Here is a 21961-nt window from a genome sequence, read left to right as displayed (position 1 = left end):
AAATAACTTCTCTGCTTCAAATATTTAATATAATGAAAGCTACATGATCTATGAAATAATTTAATAAATTGAGAACAATCATATCCTATGAATTTGGTAGACAACAATATTTTATGAGCCTAACAACTGTAACAATACAGTCTTAATACTCAAGGTTAAAATGAACTTCCGTAACTGTAGGTCATCTTGAGAAGTAACATCACTGCATTATTCTCTTCTGTTATTTGCTCAAAATACAAGACAATGCTTTTAAAATCTATTTCATATTATGCTATGCCTGTTGTCTCTACTGTTCTTCCAACTCCACTAATCACTTGGAGCTCTTTGACTTCCTCTCTTTGCAACTTGACTTTCTCCAGTCCAACTTTCCTAACAGTGAGGTAATTTTCCTTGGTGATTTTAATGTTCACAACTCCAGCTGGCTTCCGTTTTCTAGTCACACCGACCCAGCTGGTTGAGATGCTGAGGCTTTTGAAATTACTAATGACCTTGCACAGATTGTTCATTTACCTACAAGAATACTGGACAATCCTAATCATACAGTCAACACGCTTAATCTTTTTCTCATAAACAACCCTTCTAAGTACAAGGTCAAAGTGAGAGGTCCTTCAGGCACTTCAGATCACAACTTGGTGATTGTCTCTTCTCCAATGGAGCCTTTATCTCATGGCAATTTCCAATCTCGTGTTGTTTGGCATTACAAGAATGCAAAATGGGATGACCTGCGAGATTTCTTTTCTTATTTTCCTTGGTCGGATTACTGTTTCAAAACTTCTAATGTCAACATTTGCTCACATCATGTCAGTGAAATTATTCTTGCAGAAATGGAATCCTTTATCCCACACTCCACTTTAAAATCTCATCCTTTATCTAAACCTTGGTTTTCCAATAAATGTGCTAAGGCTGTTCAAGAGAAGAACGTTGCATATCGTAATTGGCTTGTTTCTAATTCTTCAGTTACATTTTCTGCCTACACCAAAGCTCGCAACAATTGTAAAGCAGTTATTAATCAGTCTAAACTAGGGTTTGAACAGGCTAAGAGTAGGAAACTTGCTTCTTGCCCTAATGGTAGCCAAGCATTCTGGTCTCTTGCCAAAGCTATTGGCCACAACTTTTGCCCATCTCTACTCCCACCTCTGTCCAAACCAGATGGTTCTGTTGTCACTTCAGCCAAGGATAAAGCTGACCTGCTAGCATCCCATTTTTCTTCCAGCTCATGTATTAATGATCTTGTTAAAACACCTCCCACCATTCCCAACAGGCTCCATTCAATGCCTCCTGTGGTCTTCCGTCAAAAGGATGTCAGAAGGATTTTGACAAATCTTTTTTTATGAAGGATTTTGAAGAAGCAGATGCTACGCAAGTAACACTTGTGTAGCATCTGCTTCTTCTTGTACCTCAACCCACTCAATGCACTTTGACAACATAGTTTCAGCTTCACAGTACTAATTATGTTTATTGTTCCATCAGCAGCAGCTTTTTCTTCTTCAGTTTCAGAATCATCCTAAATTGTCATCACTCTTTGCACAATTTCATTGTCATCTAAAATTTCGCATCCGACGTCCATTTTTTTCATATCCAGCCAACCATTTACTTCCCCATTGAAATATTTTTAAAACCAGGAACATTAACTGCAAAATTTCAGTTTCTTTTGGAATGGTTTCTGTATCAGCTGTCTATATTTCTGACCACAATTATTCCAGCTTCTTTGTATTGTTTGAACTGGAACATCATTCCAAGCATCAGCGATATTGAAAATTGCATCTTTTATAGTGTAGCTTTTCCAAAACTCTATCACATCTAATTTATTATCTGCCAGTACAAGTTTTTGAATCAACATTTTGTGATAACGACTTTTTATACTCTCAATCACGCCTTGGTGCATCAGTTGAATGAGAGATGTCATGTTTTCTGGCAGAAAGTGGCATGATATTTTGCCATCATCGCTTTTTAAATCATATACGTGTATGGGATGAGTAGGCACATGTCCATCAGTAGCATTGCATATTGTGGTAAAGCTTTTGATGCCAAATGTGATCTTACACAATATTTTATGAAACCAATCATGAAATATATCTTGGCTCATCCACATGTTGTTTTGTGAGAATATTTAACTGGCAAAGCATTTAAATTAATATTTTTAAATGATCTAGGCTTTTTTTGGCTTTCCTATAACAACCAAAGGCAATTTATGACTACTGCTGGCATTAGCACATACCATTATAGTGATGTGATCTTTTTGCATCTTATACCCCGGTGCCATATGTTCAGTCATTGAGGCCAGTGTCTTTTGAGGTAGTGCCTTCCAATTAAGGCCAGTCTTATCGTAGTTGTATATTTGGTCTTTAACTGAACTTTCGTCAGCTATTTCCTTTTGTAGTTTTTCACGATAAACAGAAATTGTTGCGACTTAGCTTCTCACCCTGGATCGACAACTGTTGAATACCACAGTGAAACTTAAATTTGTCCAGCCATCCGAAGCTAGCCTTGAATGAAGGATCTCCAACTAGTTTTTTATTGATTTCAATGGCTTTTTCGACATTTAGAAGTTATAGTATGTCTTATAGTATGGCTTTTTCGATTATTATAGATCCCAACAATGGAATTTCTTGGCTACGTTTCTGAACAAACCATTGAAACATTGCAGCATCCAATTGTTCATTTTTAGCGGGCTTCATTGTTTTATGACTTTTAACATTATTGTCAATGGTTTCCATTTTTGACACGGAGTTTTCAATTTTGTCTGCATCACACTTTATATCATTTACTGTTGTTCTTCCTATTACATAAACCGATGCTATACTTGTAGCACTTTCACCTTTTCCTAGACGATTGATTATTTCAATTTTTTGTGATAATCTGAACACTACTCTCTTACGTTGCTCTGTTATTTCAATGGGTTTACTAAATAAAAATTATTAAAATATGAAACAAGAGGTTAAAGTACAACCATATACAGTGAGTTGTAAACAAAGACTGAGTGATATATGGCACCAATATCACAATGCATTATGGTGTAATGGGGTTAAGTGATGGTTAACAGAGACTGACAGACAATCAAAGTTCTACTGTACTAATAATAATACTAAGTAATTTCATTGTCTTCAAATGTGTACGCCTAGTCCTGTGCCAATTATAATATTCCTGTGTTATAATAATATATTATATTCCTCTGATATAATTATTTACAGAATTTACTGCTGTATAAGTAATTAACAATGCAATCAAATTGCAAATACTCATTGGCCACATCTTTATTCTTTAATACCATGAACAAATCAATCTGAAGGCCACACACATATTTCACAATGAGCACTTGGGAAAAAGCAAGTAAACACATCACCAGTTGACTTTCATGTTCTTGATTCCTACTAATTGTAATAGGAATATTCTTTGTAATAAGCACAAACAAGTACAAAACTATTATATTTTCTAATTTTAAAAGCATTTTTAAATTTAAAATTTTAAATTAGATTCAAACATACAGAATATATTTAAATCTGAATGAGAGAGAGTTGAAGGACATGATAATAAATGCAGGAACAAACCTAATTGGATAACAAAACACACTACACTGCACTGTGTGAGCATAGTTTTATTAATTAATAACTATGCATTACAATATTCTAAAAGTTTTGGAACACTGGTTTCTTTATCTATGGATAAAATAGTTAACTTGTTTAGATATCTACATAATGCAGAATTCTCTGGTTATAACTTGCCACACAAGAGGCAAAAGGAGGAAAACAGTTCCAAGACAAAGAGGTTAGAAGATGTGTTCTTGACTGGATATGGACTAGCCTCCAGAAGTCAATTCTAAGAAGAAGTGCTTCATCTCTGCTGCAAGCCATGCACTGGGAAGGGTGAAGAGGCCTGCCATGCAACACAATTCTCCATGGTTGCTGTTCCAATCTAGCTGCTACATAATGCCTTGTTGCCCTGTGCTATATAGGTAGACTGCCAGTTTTCTTGATTCTGTATTTGAATCTTATTTTATATTCATAATAAATAAACTGTTACCTGATCAGATAAAGTGTTAGTTTCTTTATATTTATTCAAGTTTTAGAGCTTATTTTAAAATTAACTGGAAACAACCCTTACTTCATTTGGTTCATTAAAGATAATGAAAGGACCCTCAAATTCTGGCTTTGGTGTATATTCAAAATCTTCAACATCTGCAGACACTATTTCTCGATTGGTAATCAAAAAACCCTAGGAATTAAAAGAAAGAGTAAAAAACCCAATTAATATTACACATAAAATACAATCTGACAAAGCTGTATATAAGAAATAAGCCAAAAATTACAAGAAGTATTTTAGAATTATAGCTAAATGATTAGAACTGGCAATCAAAATCACAATTAAAGAAATCTAAAATTTTAAATTAATCCAAACAAATTTAACACAGTTGTATTTTTTGTGATTTTCTTTTATTTTTCTTTTGTTTTGGTGACTTTAAATGCAAAAGATATAACTGATATTAGAATTAGTGTTAGTAGTGGCAAATTACGTAAGAAAGCAAACTTACACTGCATCAGCCAAAAAACAAATTACAAATACATCTCCACTAATAATTTGTCTAAATTTATTCAAACCACCCATTTCCACAACACCAGATGGAAGTTTGTTCCAACAATCAACTACTCTCTAGTTAAAAGCAAATTTTTTGCACATCTATTCTGAAACCATTCTTTTTCAATTTAAATTTATGTCCCTTTATCTATGTTGTCTGAGAAAGAGTATCAGAATTTAGTTTACTCAATCCATTTAAGACCTTAAAAACTTCAATCAAGTCTCCTTATGGGTGCCTGGTTAACAGGAACTGCAATTTGCAGGACTGAAGTTCTTTCTCGGTAATATCTTCTGTATCCTGACTAATTGAATTGCTCATATCTAAACCTGTCCCATATCTTTCAAAAAATGAGTCTTCCATGCCGGTATGGAATACAGTCTAAACTGTTTAGTTTACTTTGTAAACATTTTTAGGCTTTACCCAAGGTACAGCCTAAACATTGCCTTATATACCCCTAGAAAAATCTAGTAGTTTTCTGACACCTACCTAACAGTGCCTCAGTGATATTGTCCTTCTTGTACCCTTTCCATTAAAATGTATTCCATCACTGTATAAACAGTGATGGGATACACTTTTTCCTGATAACAAGCAGAGATCATGCCAAGAAATATACTACTCCATGAACTTTTCACAATCTCTCTAGGTCTGAATTTATTTACAAGGCTCTCATTACAAACTATCATGTCTGCACAAAACTGGAGACACTCAATTTCAACACAGCTTTTTCTTAACACTGTCCTATACATGTTAAGTAATGTCTTAACTTTCCAGATATTGAGTGTAACTTGTGGATTTGTTGCTGTCACAGCAGTAACCAGAGAGACTAGTGGAGGAGAAATTGCTGAAGATAAACATAAAAAAGGCACCCGGAGTTGATCGGATCTATCCAGTTATATTAAAGGAAGCAGCAAAGGAAGTAAGCAAACCCATAACTATGAGAGCTTCCTTGGACTGGAGATGTGCAAATGATCAAAGGGTGACACAAGTAATTATAGACCTGTTAGTTTAACTTCTGTTCCAGGAAAATCAATGGGGGGGGCACTGGTTAAAGAAGCACTGCAGGATCATCTAGACAAGATTTCAGTAATAGCTCGGACACAGCATGGTTTTGTTAAGGGAAAGTCTTGCCTGACCAATTTGATTGGATACTATGATATGATCACAAAGGAACTGGACGCAGGGAATAACTTTGATATCATATATTTGGATCTTAGAAAGGGTTTTGATACTGTTGCACATGGAAGACTGCTACACAAACTGGAGCAGTGTGGCATTGGAGACAAATTGCTGCTATGGATAAAGGGATGGTTGAGTGGGAGAAGATAGAGAGTGGTAATCAATGAACACTGCTCATCATGGACTAATGTTATTAGTGGAGTCCCTCCGGGTTCAGTGTTGGGTCCATTGTTGTTTTCTGTATTTATAAATGATATTGATGATGGTATATCAAGCTAAATGTCCAAGTTTGCAGGCGATACGAAGGTTGCCAGGGTTGTTAAGGACACTAATGACAGTACCCCTGCTGAAACAGGATCTAGAAAAGTTGAGCAGATGGGCTGAGAGGTGGCAAATGAAGTGTAACATTGACAAATGTAAAGTACTACATATGGGAAGCAGTAACCCCAGAGTAACATATCAACTCTGTGGTACTACACTGACAGTGGTAGAGAATGAAAAGGAACTGGGGGTAATTGTGCAGGCAGATATGAATATTTCTGAGCAGTGCAGACGGTTTGCAAGAGTAGCTCATGGTGTCTTGTCAATGATATACAGGAATTTTTCTAGCAGGGATAAGGAGGTGATTATTCCCTTGTATAAGGAAATGGTCAGGCCACACCTTGAGTACTGTATACAGGTCTGGAGGCCTCATTTTAAGAAGGATATAGAGCTGTTGGAATGAGTACAGAGAAGGACAACAAGATTAGTGAATATAAAAAAGGGTTTCTTTTACGAAGAAAGGCTTAAGTTTTGCAGATAACAGTGTCTGGAGACTAGGCACCTGCGAGGTGATCTGATAAAGGTGTATAAAGTGTATATGGTTTGAGCATGCTCAATGCTGATGGGATTCTTCCTCTTGCTCAGAATAATCACCTGAGAGGGCATAGATTCAAATTGAGGAAAGACAGTTGTAGGATAGATGTGCGGAAGTTTGCCTTTAGCCAGCAGATAGTTGATTTGGTGGAACAGACTTTCATCTTTTGTTGTGGAAGTTGATAGCCTAAATAAATTTAAGGCTGAGCTGGACAAGTATTTGGAATGAAAGGGGGGGATGAAATGGGAGCGGGTTTTTTTTTTTTTTTTTTTGGCTGATTCTGCATAAGCTTGCTTTCATGCATCATATGCCTCTACTAATGCTAATTCTAACCAATGCGCAAGTTCTGGATGACTGCTTTCTGCACCAGCATATTACAGAAGCAACAAGAAAAAGCAATAATCTTGATCTAATTATCAGTAATGATCTTTATACACTAAGAATCTCCAGAAAGAACTACTACATGTCACAGAGTATTGATGTGAGATTTACTTAAAGATAAAACTATTGTCAAGGATAAAGGAAAGGATTTTGCATTTAAAAAGGTGATTACAATAGTCTTGGATAGTTTTTAAAATACTTTTCAGTAGGATCAATGGATAATATTATCAACTTCACAGCAATACGTAGCACACGCTTCTTGATTAGACCGGGATTCGAGCCCGTGACCACCAAATATGGAGAATGCAGAAAGGTCAGGGAATGACCACCGCATATCCCTGGGAGCAATATGGCCTTAGTTGATAATGCTCCTAAACACCAAACAACAACATTATCAACTGCAACTTCTAAATCAGAAGCATTTCGGGAAGAAACTGTAAAAATTACTAAGATTTTTAAACCAACTAAGAGTTACTGTTCAATGTTTAGACCTAAATAGATACCTGGATTCCACTGGTCACGTTATTTCCTAAATGGAACTGATGAGACAAGTGGCAGAAAGAAAAATGCATAGGTTGAATATAAAATTATCAGTGGCACACAAATCTACAAAAGTAAAAAAAAAAATAAATTAATAAAAATAAAAATGTGCGATCAAGTCATTAAAGGGGGTTGGCTGGCTAATAAGGCAGATGAGAAGTTTTCACTAGAAAAGTGAAGAAAAAGCAGCAAAGAATTCTTTGCTTGCATTAACACTAAAAAGAATGGGATGAACCACACTGGTTCACTAGATATGAATAGGCTAACTATTATGATCCTGTTGCTGATGGACTGAATAAATAGTTTGAATCTACATTCACATGACAAAATTTTCAGGGATGGGCATACCAATAACATATCAAATCCAACTGGGAAATAAATGATTTTATGATAATTGAAATGAAATTAGAAAAGAAATCAATGAAGCTAAAAGTGAAAAAGGTTCATGGGGCTGAGATGGAATCCTATTATATTAAGTATTGTGGATTTATTGGATGATTGTTTTCTACATCAGCATGTTCGGGAGGCAACTATAGGGAGTAATACTCTTGATCTGATTATCAGTAGTGATTCTTCACACATTAAGAATCTGCAGATAAAGGAACCACTAGGTGGCAGTGATCACAGTGTGCTGAAGTGGGATTTACTCAAAGAGGTAACTACCATCAGGGGTAAAGGGAAAGGTTTTTGCTTTCATAAAGGTGACTACGATGGTCTGAGACAGTATTTAAATTCTATACAGTGGGACCAACTGATGATGTTACCAACAGCAAATTCAAAATGGGAAGCATTCAAAGAACTTATCTTGGAAGCTACTAGGCGTTACATACCAACTAAGAAATATCGTTCAAGGTTTAGGCCTAAATGTCAGATGAACTAATGAGACATATGGTAGAGAAGAAAAATGCATGGCATACATATAAATTAACATGTGACACAGAAGCCTATGATAGATATAAGCTGATCTGTAACCAAGTTACAAAGGAGGTTAGACGGGCGAAGGCAGATTACGAGAAATCTTTGGCAAAGGATGCAAAGAAAAACAGCAAAGAGTTCTTTACTTATGTAAACTCTAGAAGAAAGGGGATGAATCAGATTGGTCCGCTTGATATCGATTGTTCAACTGTTGATGATCCTGCTCAGGTAGCTAACAAACTAAATGAATATTTTGCATCGACATTCACACAGGAGGAGTTATTCAGCAAGGGGAATGTCAGAGGTGTATTCAACTCTGGCAGTAAGCTAGATAATCTTGTAATAACTGAGAGTAAAGTGGAGGAGAAATTGTTGAAGATAAACACAAGAAAGGTATCTGGGGTGAATGGGATCTATCCAGTTATATTAAAGGAGGCAGCAAAGGAAGTAAGCAAACCCACAGCCATAATTATGAGAGCTTCCTTGGACTCAGAGGAGGTATCCATAGACTGGAAATGTGCAAATGTGACCCCAATTCACAAAGGAGGATCAAAGGCTGACACAAGTAATTATAGACCTGCGAGTTTAACTTCCGTTCCAGGAAAATTAATGGAAGCACTGGTTAAAGAAGCACTGCAGGAACATCTGGACAAGACTTCAGTTATAGCTCGGACACAGCATGGTTTTGTTAAGGGAAAGTGCCTGACCAATTTGATTGGATACTATGATGCAGTCAAAAAAGAACTGGATGCAGGGAATAACTTTGATATTATATATTTGGATCTTAGAAAGGCTTTTGACACTGTTGCCCATGGAAGACTGCTGCACAAATTGGAGCACTGTCACATTGGATGCAAATTGCTGCTAGGGATAAAGGGATGGTTGAGCAGGAGAAGACAGAGAGTGGTAATCGATGGACATTGCTCATCGTGGACTAATGTTATTAGTGTAGTCTCTCAGGGTTCAGTGTTGGGTCCATTATTGTTTTCTGTATTTATAAATGATATTGATGATGGTATATCAAGCTTAATGTCCAAGTTTGCAGACAATACAAAGGTTGGCAGGGTTGTTAAGGACACTACTGACGCTATGCTACTGCAACAGGATCTGGAAAGGTTGAGCAGATGGGCTGAGAGGTGGCAAATGAAGTTTAACATTGACAAATATAAAGTACTACATATGGGAAACAGCAACCCCAGAGCAGCGTATCAACTCTGTGGTACTACACTGACAGTGGTAGAGAATGAAAAGGACCTGGGGGTAATTGTGCAGGCAGATATGGAGTTCTCTGAGCAGTGCAGACGGGCTGCAAGAGTAGCTCATGGTGTCATATCAATGATAAACAGGAATTTTTCTAGCAGGGATAAGGAGGTGATTATTCCCTTGTATAAGGAAATGGTCAGGCCACACCTTGAGTACTGTATACAGGTCTGGAAGCCTAATTTTAGGAAGGATGTTGAGCTGCTGGAAAAAGTACAGAGAAGGGCAACTAGATTGATGAGAGGAAACAAAGGGTTGCTCTTACCAAGAAAGACTTAAGTTCTACAAATTCAAACGTCTAGAGACTAACTGACTGAATGAGATATATAAGGCTTTGAATAGATTGAGCAGGCTCAATGCTGATGGGATTCTTCCTTTTATTCAGATTACACACCTGAGGGGGCATAAACTGAAATTGAGGAAGGATAGTTGTCGAATAGATGTGCGGAAATTTGCCTTTAGCCAGTGGGTAGTTGATTGCTGCAACAAACTTCCATCTGTCAATATGGAAGTTAATAGCTTAAATCAATTCAAGAAGTGGACAAACGTTTAGAGCATATGGATGGGTGAATAGGAGGTTTTTTTGGCTTTGCAAGAGTAGGCTTGGTTTCTTGCATCGTACGACTCTACTAATCAGAATCTATCAGATCACTTGCAAGGTGATCTGATTGAGGTGTATAATACCTTAAATGGTTTGAGCAACTCAATACTTATGGTATTCTACCTCTTGCTCATATTATGCACTGAAGGGGACATAAATTAAAAATTTTCATGGCATGAAAATTTCAAAGATCTATCAAGTATTGCTGCAAATAGGTCATTCACAGCATCTGATTCCTTGGATGACACAGATATACATAACTGAAATATAGTGATTGAGCAGGCTAATGAAGTATGATAAAGCCACCTACATACTTCTGAAACTATTCCCAAAAACTTGGCTCGTAACATGGTGGATTATTCTGTGAGAATGAAGTGATACAACTGTGTATTCTTTCATTCAGAATAAGCAATAATGTTGAAGTAGGAAATGGCATTCAGCTTTTATCCACTGGTTTCAAGGGTTCTAACATGGACCAAAAAAAGCACCAACCCTCCTCTACCATACTTCCATATCAACGAGCGCTCAGCACAATTGGTCCATTGATTCATGCTGGTGTCACTATATCCTGATCTCTGATCTTGCCGTCAACATAATACAAACTGGACTAAGATTTGTCAGATCAGGTGACCTTTTTCATTATTAAAATACCCTGTATTACTATTCCAATGCTCACTCTATCTGATCGTTTTCAGCCAACAAGATTGTCTGCTCCCATACTCCATCCAAAACAGCACTTTACATATTCCAATTACCTTTACACACTTCTGTCATATTGTCATGTTACTTGATCAATTGTGGCTCATCTGTTCAAATGCATAAATCTATTCATCCTTTATTGCCACTCACATCAAAAAGCTTCTCCAGTCACAGAATTCCACCAACTGGATGTTTTCTAAATGTTGGACAATTCTCAATACACTCTATGATGTTGTGCATAAACAATCCAGAAGGATGACAATGTTCATGATACTTGCATGACTAGTGCAACTACCATACTATGCTCAAAGTCACTTCATTCACACTTGGCCCATTTTCCCAGTTAACTGCATCGGTATCTTAATACCTGATTTATACAGCGTGGAAGACTAATAAAATTAAGATAACTAATTAACTAATAAAATTCAGTGACAGCTGGAATCAGTTGCTCTGTCAGAGACAGTTATCTCTCATGGATCAGCTGATCCCTTGGATGAAAGGGATGTACATAATAAATTGATATTTACTGCTCTTTATCTACATCATTATTCTTATCTCATTATATCGTTACTCCTATTAACTGTAATTCTGATAGACTGGAAAATAACCATACTAATGTAGGGTGTGATTATTATTGTAAGCTGTTATTACTGTTATTAGCTTCTTTTCTAAAACAAACATGATTTTCCAAAAGCTGATTTATATTACTATGAATATCTTTCCTCCACAGAATCCATAACTTATAGTACTGAACAATATCAGATTTAACAGAGAAGATACAAAACACTCATCTGACTCAATAAATCAACATGTATCTATAATCAAATAATGAAATTATTTAATTTTGATTAAATTTCTGTGATTCTCTGATTAACTTCTACGCAAATTTTTCAAAAAGAATGGTACAAATTGATTATACCAACAAACTCCTGACCACAGCCAGGGGTGGTTGCATACTGTATTTTGTAACAATTTTATGTCAATAAAAATTGTTTTTTTTTTACTTATTTATATTTCATTTTAAAATTATGACACTGAAATAAAATTATTAATCTATGTTCAAACATAAAATTAAATTTAAAAAATTACTCACTTGTCCATCAATCATATATGAAATCATCATAATTTGATCAACACTAACATCAGGAAATTTAAGGGGCAATTTAGTAGTTTCTATATCATAAGCCATAACAACAATATCCTGAAAAGAAAAAGTGTTATATTATATCACTTATCAAAAACAAAGTTTTAGTTTCAATGTTATATTATATCAATATAACTGAAGTAAACCAGCATGCCCAAAAGAATAAAATACATATTTCTATTCCATAATAATGATGACCCACTACTAAGTGAAAAATAATAAAACTTAAACCTGAATGCAGTGTAATCTGCCTTGAATTTCTTAAAGAATTATAAATTATTCTCAGATGTTTCATGGTCCTTCCGGTACCACTTCTTCAGTGAATGAACTCATGTAATGCTGTCCTTATGACACCATCAGCATCAACAAGAGTTCACCGAAGAAACGGTACTGGAAGTACCACAAAACATCTGAGAATCATCTGTAATTCTTTAAGAAATTAAAGGTAGATTACACTCCACAGAAGTGCTCATTATTTCACCAATTTACAATTCTTGATATACCTCCACATCATGCCACAAAAAGAATATTTAAAAAAATAAAATTTAGTACTGATCTGATAGCCAATAGACTGCCAAATCCTAATACTAAAAATTGTAATAAATAAAAGGAGGAACTGATTATTTACAATAAAATATAAGTAATCCTCCTACTTCCATGGTGTGATCCTCTATTACAGATGATCTAAGTACAAAATGACCAGACTGGCTAGATAGATCAGGCTTTTCATATTTTCCCATTAGTACATGTGCATATTCCACCTTTTTTTCATTTGTTCACAGGCTCACAAGGCAAACCAAACTCTCCTACCAGATGGACCAAGAAAGTATTACACACTGCCTTCCCACTTTATTAAGCCCATCAGCTACTATCAGCTGTGATAGTAGCTGTTGAATTTTTAAAGAAACAGATTTTTGGCATAACATTTATAGTGTATGCTGATGATTTAGCTGTGCTGGTACAAAGAAATTCCCATTCTTTGATTGAAAACAGAGCAGCAGAGGTTTTAGATATGTTAGAAAATTGGTGTCAAAATTATAAGCTACAAATTTCCAAGGAAAAGACTGTTCAGATGATTCTGAAGGGGCACCTTAGCATAAATCATGCCCCTACTGTTATGCTTTATAGGAATGTGGTTCGGTATGTTAGAGTCACAAGGTATTTAGGCTTATACCTTAAGGAGTATCTCTTTTTTTAATGAGCAAAGTCAACTTTTTGAAAACCAAGATTCGAACATTATATGCCAACCTTCAGAGGACTGTTAGAACTGATTGGAGAAACAAAGGACAATCTTTAAATTTATTATATGACTGTTTGTTCCTCCAAATCGTGACCTCTGGAGATTGGGTTCATAGAATTAATAATGTTATTATACAGAAATATTTGATTCAAGCACAGAGATTTGCTCTTCTAGGGTTCACACGTGCAAGCTGAATTGTCTCATCTGAAGCATTAAAGATAATTTCTGGAAGACTTCCTGTTCAGAACAGGGTTTTGTTGGCTGGATTATTATATTATAGAAAACATAATATTAGAAGGACTATTCTGAGCATAACATCTTGCCAAGAGGAAAATAGGAGTTATTTAAAGTTGATTTGAAATCTGAGAAAAAGAGAATTGTTTTTCAAATAATGGATATGTGTCAAGATGATTGGGAAAATGCAGAGAAAAGCCATCAGACCTTTATGTTTTTCCCCAATAATAAAATTATAAATCCAAAGCTAAAACCATGGCTTCAATTTGGTTTTCATGCCACGAGCCTCATTACTGAACATGGATTGGCACATAAATTGTCATTGTTAAGGTTACATTGAGCAGGGATCATGCGTTTGTGGCAAACTGGAAACATCTGAACATGTTAAGATGGATTGTCATTGTTATCTTCCACAATAATAAAATTATAAATCCAAAGCTAAAACTTCACAATAATAAAATTATAAATCCAAAGCTAAAATTCAATCCACTGCAGGATGAAGGCCTCTCCAGCAACTTTCCGGCTCCTTCTATTTTGAGCAATGGCCATCCATTTACTACCCACAAACTCTTGAATTTCATCTATCCATCTCCGCCTTTGTCTTCCAGGTTTTCTTCTAGCTCCTCTTGGATACCATTCTGTTATTTTCTTAGTCCATCTGTCATCATGTCTTCGAGCTATGAGTCCTGCCCAAGACCATTTTAGTTCTTTAGTTTTGATAAGAATGTCCTTTACTTGAGTTTGCTGCCTAATCCAGGTTTTTCTCTTCTTATCTAACAGTCTGATTCCCAATATAATTCGGTCCATTCTTCGCTGTGTAGTTCTCAGCTTCTCTTCCATTCTTTTGGTGAGTGCCCAAGTTTCACATCCATAAGTCATGGTGGGCAGTATACATTGGTTCATTATTTTACGTTTCAGACAAATTGGGATATTGCTCTTCAGTATGTGACTATATTTCCTGAATGCTATCCATCCAAAATTTATTCTTCTCTTGACTTCCAGCCATTTATCATTATTACAGCTAATAACTTGTCCCAGATAAGTATATAACTCTACCTTTTCAATTACAGTTCTTTCAATCATTATTTCCCTTTCTGTGGCATACTTGTTCATCATTACTTTTGTTTTAGCCATATTCATCTTTAGTCCAAAATCCTTACTAACTGTGCATAACTGATTAAGATTTTCCTCTAATTCTTTGGGATTGTGGCTTATGACCCCAATGTCATCTGCAAATCGTAAATGGTTTAGGTACTCTCTGTTCACACTGACTCCTTTCTGCGACCAGTCTAATCTTCTGAAAGCTTCCTCAAGGGCAGCAGTAAACAGCTTCAGAGATGTGTCTCCTTGGTGAACTCCTTTCTCAATTTTAAATTTCCTACTGTCTTTGTCTTGTCTAATAAAGGAGGTAGCATTCTCACATATTTTCTTCAAAATCATAATATGTGGGGTATCTATGCTTTGTGTTTCCCATGCCAGAAACATTGCCTTAGGCTGTATGGGGGCAAATGCCTTTTTATAATCCACCAATGCCAGGCATAATGGCATTGGTGGATTATAAATTATATTCATTATATTCATATTCATTTGTTTTCTCCATTAGTGTGTGATATTACATGAAGGTGAGCCATAGTTGAGAATCCTGTCCTAAAGCCAGCTTGCTCTTTTGGTTGATTCCCATCAAGTATTCTTTCTAATCTGTTAGTAATGACCCTTGTGAACAACTTGTAGATGTGGGATAACAAGCTAATTGGTCTATAATTTCCAATTTCTGATTTATCTCCTTTCTTATGCAGCAAAACTATGATTGCATTATTCCACTGCTTAGACGTCACACCTTTTCTAATGCACTTTGTGAAGAACCTTGCCAGATTTTGTGTTATGTCTCTTCCTCCCAATTTTAACAACTCTACAGTAACTTCAACTCCCCCCCCCCCGGAGACTAGGCACCTGCACAGTGATCTGACTGAGGTGTATAAGGCCTTGAATGGGTTCAGCACACTGAATTCTGATGGGATCCTTCCACTTGTTCAGATTACGAACCTAAGGGGGCATAAATTCAAATTAAGAAAAGACAGATGTAGAATAGATGTGCGTAAATTTGCCTTTAACCAGCGAGTGGTTAATTGCTGGAACAAACTTCCATCTGTCGTTGTGGAAGTTGATAGGTTGAATAAATTTAAGCATTTGGAGGCAATGGTGTGATTTTTTTTTTTTTTTTTGGCTGATGCTGCATAAGCTCATACACTTGCTTTCTTGCATCACATGCCACTGCTACTACTACTACTACTACTACTTATAAGTGATTCATTTATTCTTCTTGTTTCAGCCAAACCGATGATATCCCAATTCACAATTTCTAATTCCTTTTCCAGCTCTAATATCCTGCCTTCGCTGATGAATGATCTTACGTTGTAACAGGCCAAGTTCAGTTTCCGTGCATGGCAGCCTGGTCGTACCCAGAGATTCTTAGCACCCTCTGCTTCCACTCTGATCCTCTCGATGCCGTAAGAGGGGGAGTGAAAGCCGCTGGGAACTGAGGGCCATTTGTTTTGTCGTGCTGTCATATGCTGGAGAGTTTGGTCTTTACCTCTTCACGCTGACCAGGTGTCTTGAAGAGAACCACTCTACACATTCGTTGCCACCTAAGTGATGCCAACCGGGCTAGCCGGGTGGGTAAAGTGCCTGCCTGGCAACCATAAGGTCGCGGGTTTGAATCCCGCCTCAGGCTTGGATCAAAGTACTGCAAAAACCTTGGGAGGTGCATTATGGCCACAGAAGCTGATGCGCCAACAACTACCAAAAAAAAAAAAAAAAAAAACCCTAAGTGACATAACAGGGCTTACCATCGAGAAGGTGTGCATGAGTGGATTTTAGGGAGGCAGGTCAACCGGTCTCCTAAATCTTCTGTAATAGAAAGATATTGGATCCATCAGTGTTTTAGACTGAGTGTCTGATAACACACAGGATACCTGTTCCCCTCTAAGCCCCTTTTATCTTGATATCAGATCTAAAGTGGAAAGATCAGTTAGGATTTTAGAGAAAGAACGACTCTGGGTTCTGTTCACAGATCGTCGCCTATTCGCATAATTTAATAATTTCATGAGTGAAGTATTTAGAAGACAGAATACTCAAATGGTAGATAGTTGTGGACCGCCACCTCTTAGAAGGGAGATAGGAGCTCACTGGATTAAGATCTACAGACATGAAATACAAAAAAAAACTACTAGGCTTTTCATACCAACTAAGAAATACTGTTAAAGATTTAGGCCTAAATGGATGTCAGATGAACTAATGAGGCTCGTGGCAGAGAAAAAAATGCATGGGATGCATATAATTATCAAGCAACACAGAAGCCTATGGTAGATATAAGCTAGCCTGAAATCACGTCACAAAGGAGGTTAGGCAAGCGAAGGCTAATTATGAGAAATCCTTGGCAGAAGATGCAAAGAAAAACAGCAAAGAGTTCTTTACTTATGTAAACTCTAGAAGGAAGGGGATGAATCAGATTGGTCCACTTGATATTAATGATTCAACTGTTGATGATCCTGCTCAAATAGCTGACAAACTGAATGAGTATTTTACATCTACATTCACACATGAATTCTGTAAGGAATGAGAGGACAGAAGTTTACTAAACTCTAACAGAGAGCTAAATGATTTTGTAATAATGGAGAGCAAAGTGGAGCAGAAATTATTGAAGTTAAACATAAAAAAGGCACCTGGGGTGGATGAAATCTATCCAGTTATATTGAAAAAGACAGCGAGGGAAGTAAGTAAACCATTAGCCATAATTTTTTTTTTTTACCATAATTATGAGAGCATCCTTAGATTCAGGTGAGGTCCACATGGACTGCAGATGTGAAAATGTATCCCCAATTCATAAAGGGGGTTTAAAGGGTAACACAAATAATTATAGACCTGTTCATTTAACTTCTGTCAAGGGGAAAATAATGGAATCACTGATTAAAGAGGTTTTGCAGGATCATCTAGACAAGACTGCAGTAATATTTGTAGTTCAGACACAGCATGGGTTTGTTAAGGGGATGTTTGGTCTGACCAATTTCTTTGGATACTATGATGTGGTCGCAAAGGAACTGGGTGCAAAAAATAATTTTGATATCATACACTTTGATTTCAGGAAAGCTTTTGATATTGTTGCACATGGAAGACTGCTGTACAAACTGGAGCGGTATGACATTAAGAGCAAGTTGCTACAATGGATAAAGGGATGATTGAGTGGGAGACGACAGAGAGTGGTAATAAATGGACACTGCTTTCCATGGACTAATGTTATTAGTGGAGTCCCCCAGGGTTCGGTGCTGGGCCCATTGTTGTTTAGTGTATTTACGTATTAGTGTATGTGATGAATGTATATTTAGTATTTAGTGTATTAGTGTATGTGATGAAGGTATATCAGGCTTAATGTACACATCTGCAGATGATACAAAGGTTTGCAGGGTTGTTAATGACAGTAAAGACAGTACACTACTGCAACAGGATCAAGGAAAGTTAGGCAGATGGGCTGAGAAGTGGCAACTGAAGTTTAACACTGACAAATGCAAAAACACTGCATATGGATAGTAGTAACCCAAGAGAAATGTTTCAATTGTGTGGTACTACACTCAGGGAAGTGGAGAATGAAAAAGACCTGGGGGTTATTGTATAGTCAGATATAAAGTTATCTGAGCAGTGCAGACAGGCTGCCAGAGCAGGTCATGGAGTCTTGTCAATGATATATAGGAATTTCGCTAGCAGAGAGAGGGAGATGATTATCCCCTTGTATAAGGCAATGGTCAGGCCACACCTTGAGTACTGCATACAGGTCTGGAAGCATCCCCGTTGTTTTCATAATATAATAGAATATAGGAATTATCAAGCACTTAATAGCTCTCTATTATCAAATCTATTAATTTTGACACAATGTCTTTTCTCGGTCATAGTTTCATGGGGGATGGTTTGATGTGTTTTGGTGTCAGGTTGGGGGTACTTCACTTCCCATTCTGGGGTGCGTCAAATCATTCATGGAGCTGTGAGTGCATGAATTCATTAAATTATTTTATCTATCTACATTTGGAGAACATCAGCCTGAAGTGATTCTATGTACCAGATTGAGGTAATCTCTTTTATCCTTTTAAAATACCATTACAATGTAGAACCTATTGAGCCTTGTAGCTATGATTTTTCATATAAACTGGAATTGAATTTTAATTTCCAATCTTTCTGAGGAACTGATAATGCATATCAGAAACATCATTCAGTTTATGGCATTTCTTGAGCATGGTAAAGCCATCCTATCAAGGGTCCACAAGATATAACTTAGAACAGTAAATACTACGCTGATCACCCTAAACATTTCCTCGAGTGACCTAAGACCATCAGAGTTAGCATATTATACTATCATTTTGTTTTGCAAGATACAAACATAATGGACATTAAACATAATTTCGCAAAAATACTAATATTTGGAAACATTAATCCTTGTGTAATCTCATACAAATCAGATTACACAATGATTCTATAAACATGAGATGGCATACTTGATCTCTGACTATTGAGAATTGAGCATGTGCAAAAATATAACCTCACCTATACAGCATAAAACTGCTTAAATTGTCATATGGGTGCCAGTCCTCAAAAATGATTATGTCGAGAAGACCATGTTAGACTTCAGGGCTAGGCAGAGAATTTTTTCTGGTGAAATTAAAAGTAAATTCAAAGTGAATTACATGCATTATGCCTTAAGAGGAGTTCAGAGTAGATGGGTTCCTGGTGTTTTGTTGTGTTTGTTTTCAAGTGTTTGTTTTGTTAGAAGAGCTTAAAATTTGCTGATACATAAGTTATCAATTCATTATTTAAAGTATGTGTTTATTTTATAGTAGCACCTTGAATAACAAAGAAAGGTAAGTTTTCAATTAATTTTAATAGTATTTAAAATTCAAGATATAGCAGACTTATAAACAGTCCTCCAATTAATAATATAACTAATAATACCTACCTTAGATTTGTGCTTCTTAACCAGGAACAGTTATTCTCTTGCTAAGAAATAAGAAGCACATGGAATCTAAGGCACCCAGTTAATGTGATTGGCTACCATAATGTTGAATCAGCTTAGTGCAACTAAGCATTGGAAAAAAACTAAAGAGAGTAGAAGTCTGACACAAGCCAAAGAATGTAATGAGTATAATGAACAACTGCTACAACAAACGGAATTAGTTAATATATCAGGTTACTTTAGTGAGTTGAACTTGTGGGCTGGTCACTCAACACAGTAGCAGAAATTTTCTGGATTTACTGGATGATTGTTTCCTGCAGCAGCATGTTAGAAAAGCAACAAGAGAAAGCAATACTCCCAATCTGATTATAGGCAATCACTCTTCATGCATTAAAAATATCTATATAAAGGAACAACTAAATGACAATGATCACAACATATTGATTTGGAACCTACTTAGAAATATAACTCTCTTCATCTCCCATGCTCCGTCAAGAACAGGCCTAGGCATACTCTCAACAACCACTTCATATCTCCCATCCTCTTCATCTCACCATGTCCACCTTCTTCTTAATTCATTTATCACAGTTTTTCTCAATCTCCTTCTGGGCCTTTCCCCCTTAACTTTTCCTTCCACCACATCCTTCATCAACCTTTCACCTTGCAACATGTGACCAATCCAAATTCTTCCTCCTGATTATTTCAGTCAAACATCTCTTTGACCACTCTTCTAAATCCTCCTTAATTTCTCACGTTATCAATTCACCTCATGTTTTCCACCTCCCTCCATACCCACATCTCGAATTATTCCAATCTTTTAACATCTTCAATTCTCAACATAATGTCTCTGCTACATAAAGTACCACACTGTACCAGACATCGTACCAATCTTTTCCTTAAACCAATCCCTAATACTTACCCAATACTATTGTTATTAAATACTATTATACTGTATTGTTATTATAATACTATTGTTATTATAATAAATTACCCAATAAAACTGTTATTCCTATTTCCCCTGCTGCTCTCTGCTTTGGCCATCATTAGGCTTCCCAAATACCTAGCTCACTTGCTCACTTATTCTATTTTCTCTCTGCCAATTTCAATATTAACTCACACCTTTCTCCTCCCACTCTCCTAACCTTTGTTTTCCCAATATATATTCTCAATGCAAACCTATCAACTTTCCTTTAGCCTATTAACCAACTTCCTTTAGCCTATTAACCAAGACCTTTACGGTAAACAATCAAATGCCTTTGAAATTTTAAAAGTAACTGCTTCAGTTTCAAACTTTTCCATTGAATTTGGCCCACAGATGGTTACTAATCCAGTATGTCATCAGTGGATCAACACTGACAGAATCCATACTAGCAATCAGATGCAAGGTTTCTAGATAGTTTAGGAGTTGACAGTTTTCTCCATTAGTTTAGAAAGAGTAGAAGTGCAATGGGTCAATAATTGAACTGGAGGGATTTGTCACTCTTTTTTTAGGAACTGGCTGGATATGAGCAAATTTCCAAGCAAAAGGGAACACTGGTGGATAAGAAAGTGTAAAAAGGTAACACAGAACAGGAATAAGCTCAGCAGGCATTGAATGGAATGCACCAGGAATGGTAAGAGGTCATTTACCAAGATCATCAATACATGATTTAGAAGAAAAGTAGGATGCAAGCAAGTCAGCTTTGCCTTTAGCTGATCTGGGAATAGAACCAAGGAGTTTTGACAGATGTGCGAATAAAGATGGGAAAAATTTGTCCACAATAACTTTGGCAGAAAACCAGAATGCATTTAGACAAGAAGCAAGTATCAACTCTTAGCCTGTTCAAAATCTAGTTTGAACTGAATAATAAGTGCTTTACAATTGTTGCAAGCTTTGGTGTAGGCAGAAAATGAACCTGGAGATTTGGATACAAGCCAGTTGCAATATACGACATACTTATCTTGAACAGCCTTAGCACATTTATTGGAAAACCAAAGTTTAGATAAAGGATGAGATTTTAAGGTGGAGTGTAGAATAAAGGATTTCATCTCTACAAGAATAATTTTACTGACACGATCTGAGAAAACGCTGACATAGGAAGATTTGAAACAGTAAATGATCAAGGAAAAGAAGAAATCTTGCAGACCATCCCATTTTGGTTTCTTGTAATGCCAAACAATGGGGCCAAGAACAGTCATGAGAGAAAGGCAGCATTAGTGAAGACACCATCACCAAGTTGTGATTTGATGTGCCTAGAGGACTACTCACCACACTCACATACTTAAAAGAGATGTCTGTGAGAAATAATCAAGCATGTTGTCTGCAGGGTTAGGACTGTATTCTGGTAGGTAAATGAACAATTGGTGC

General features: G+C 36.4%; 1 protein-coding gene across 1 annotated transcript in view; it reads right to left on the bottom strand.

The window, feature by feature from the left end:
• PolE1 (DNA polymerase epsilon catalytic subunit 1) overlaps positions 1-21961 on the bottom strand; it is a 650197-nt gene that overhangs the window by 555644 nt on the left and 72592 nt on the right. Inside the window, 2 exon segments of the mRNA XM_090380641.1 lie at positions 4102-4212; positions 12095-12202. Of these exon segments, the coding sequence (XP_090236767.1) occupies positions 4102-4212; positions 12095-12202 (219 nt within the window).

This window comes from Mastigoproctus giganteus, chromosome 9, assembly GCF_048544385.1.
Source record: "Mastigoproctus giganteus isolate SK-2022 chromosome 9, ASM4854438v1, whole genome shotgun sequence".
In the NCBI taxonomy this organism is placed as follows: domain Eukaryota; kingdom Metazoa; phylum Arthropoda; class Arachnida; order Uropygi; family Thelyphonidae; genus Mastigoproctus; species Mastigoproctus giganteus.
The sequence above is the reverse complement of the archived record's forward strand: the minus strand, read 5'-3'. Positions and strand labels throughout refer to the sequence as shown.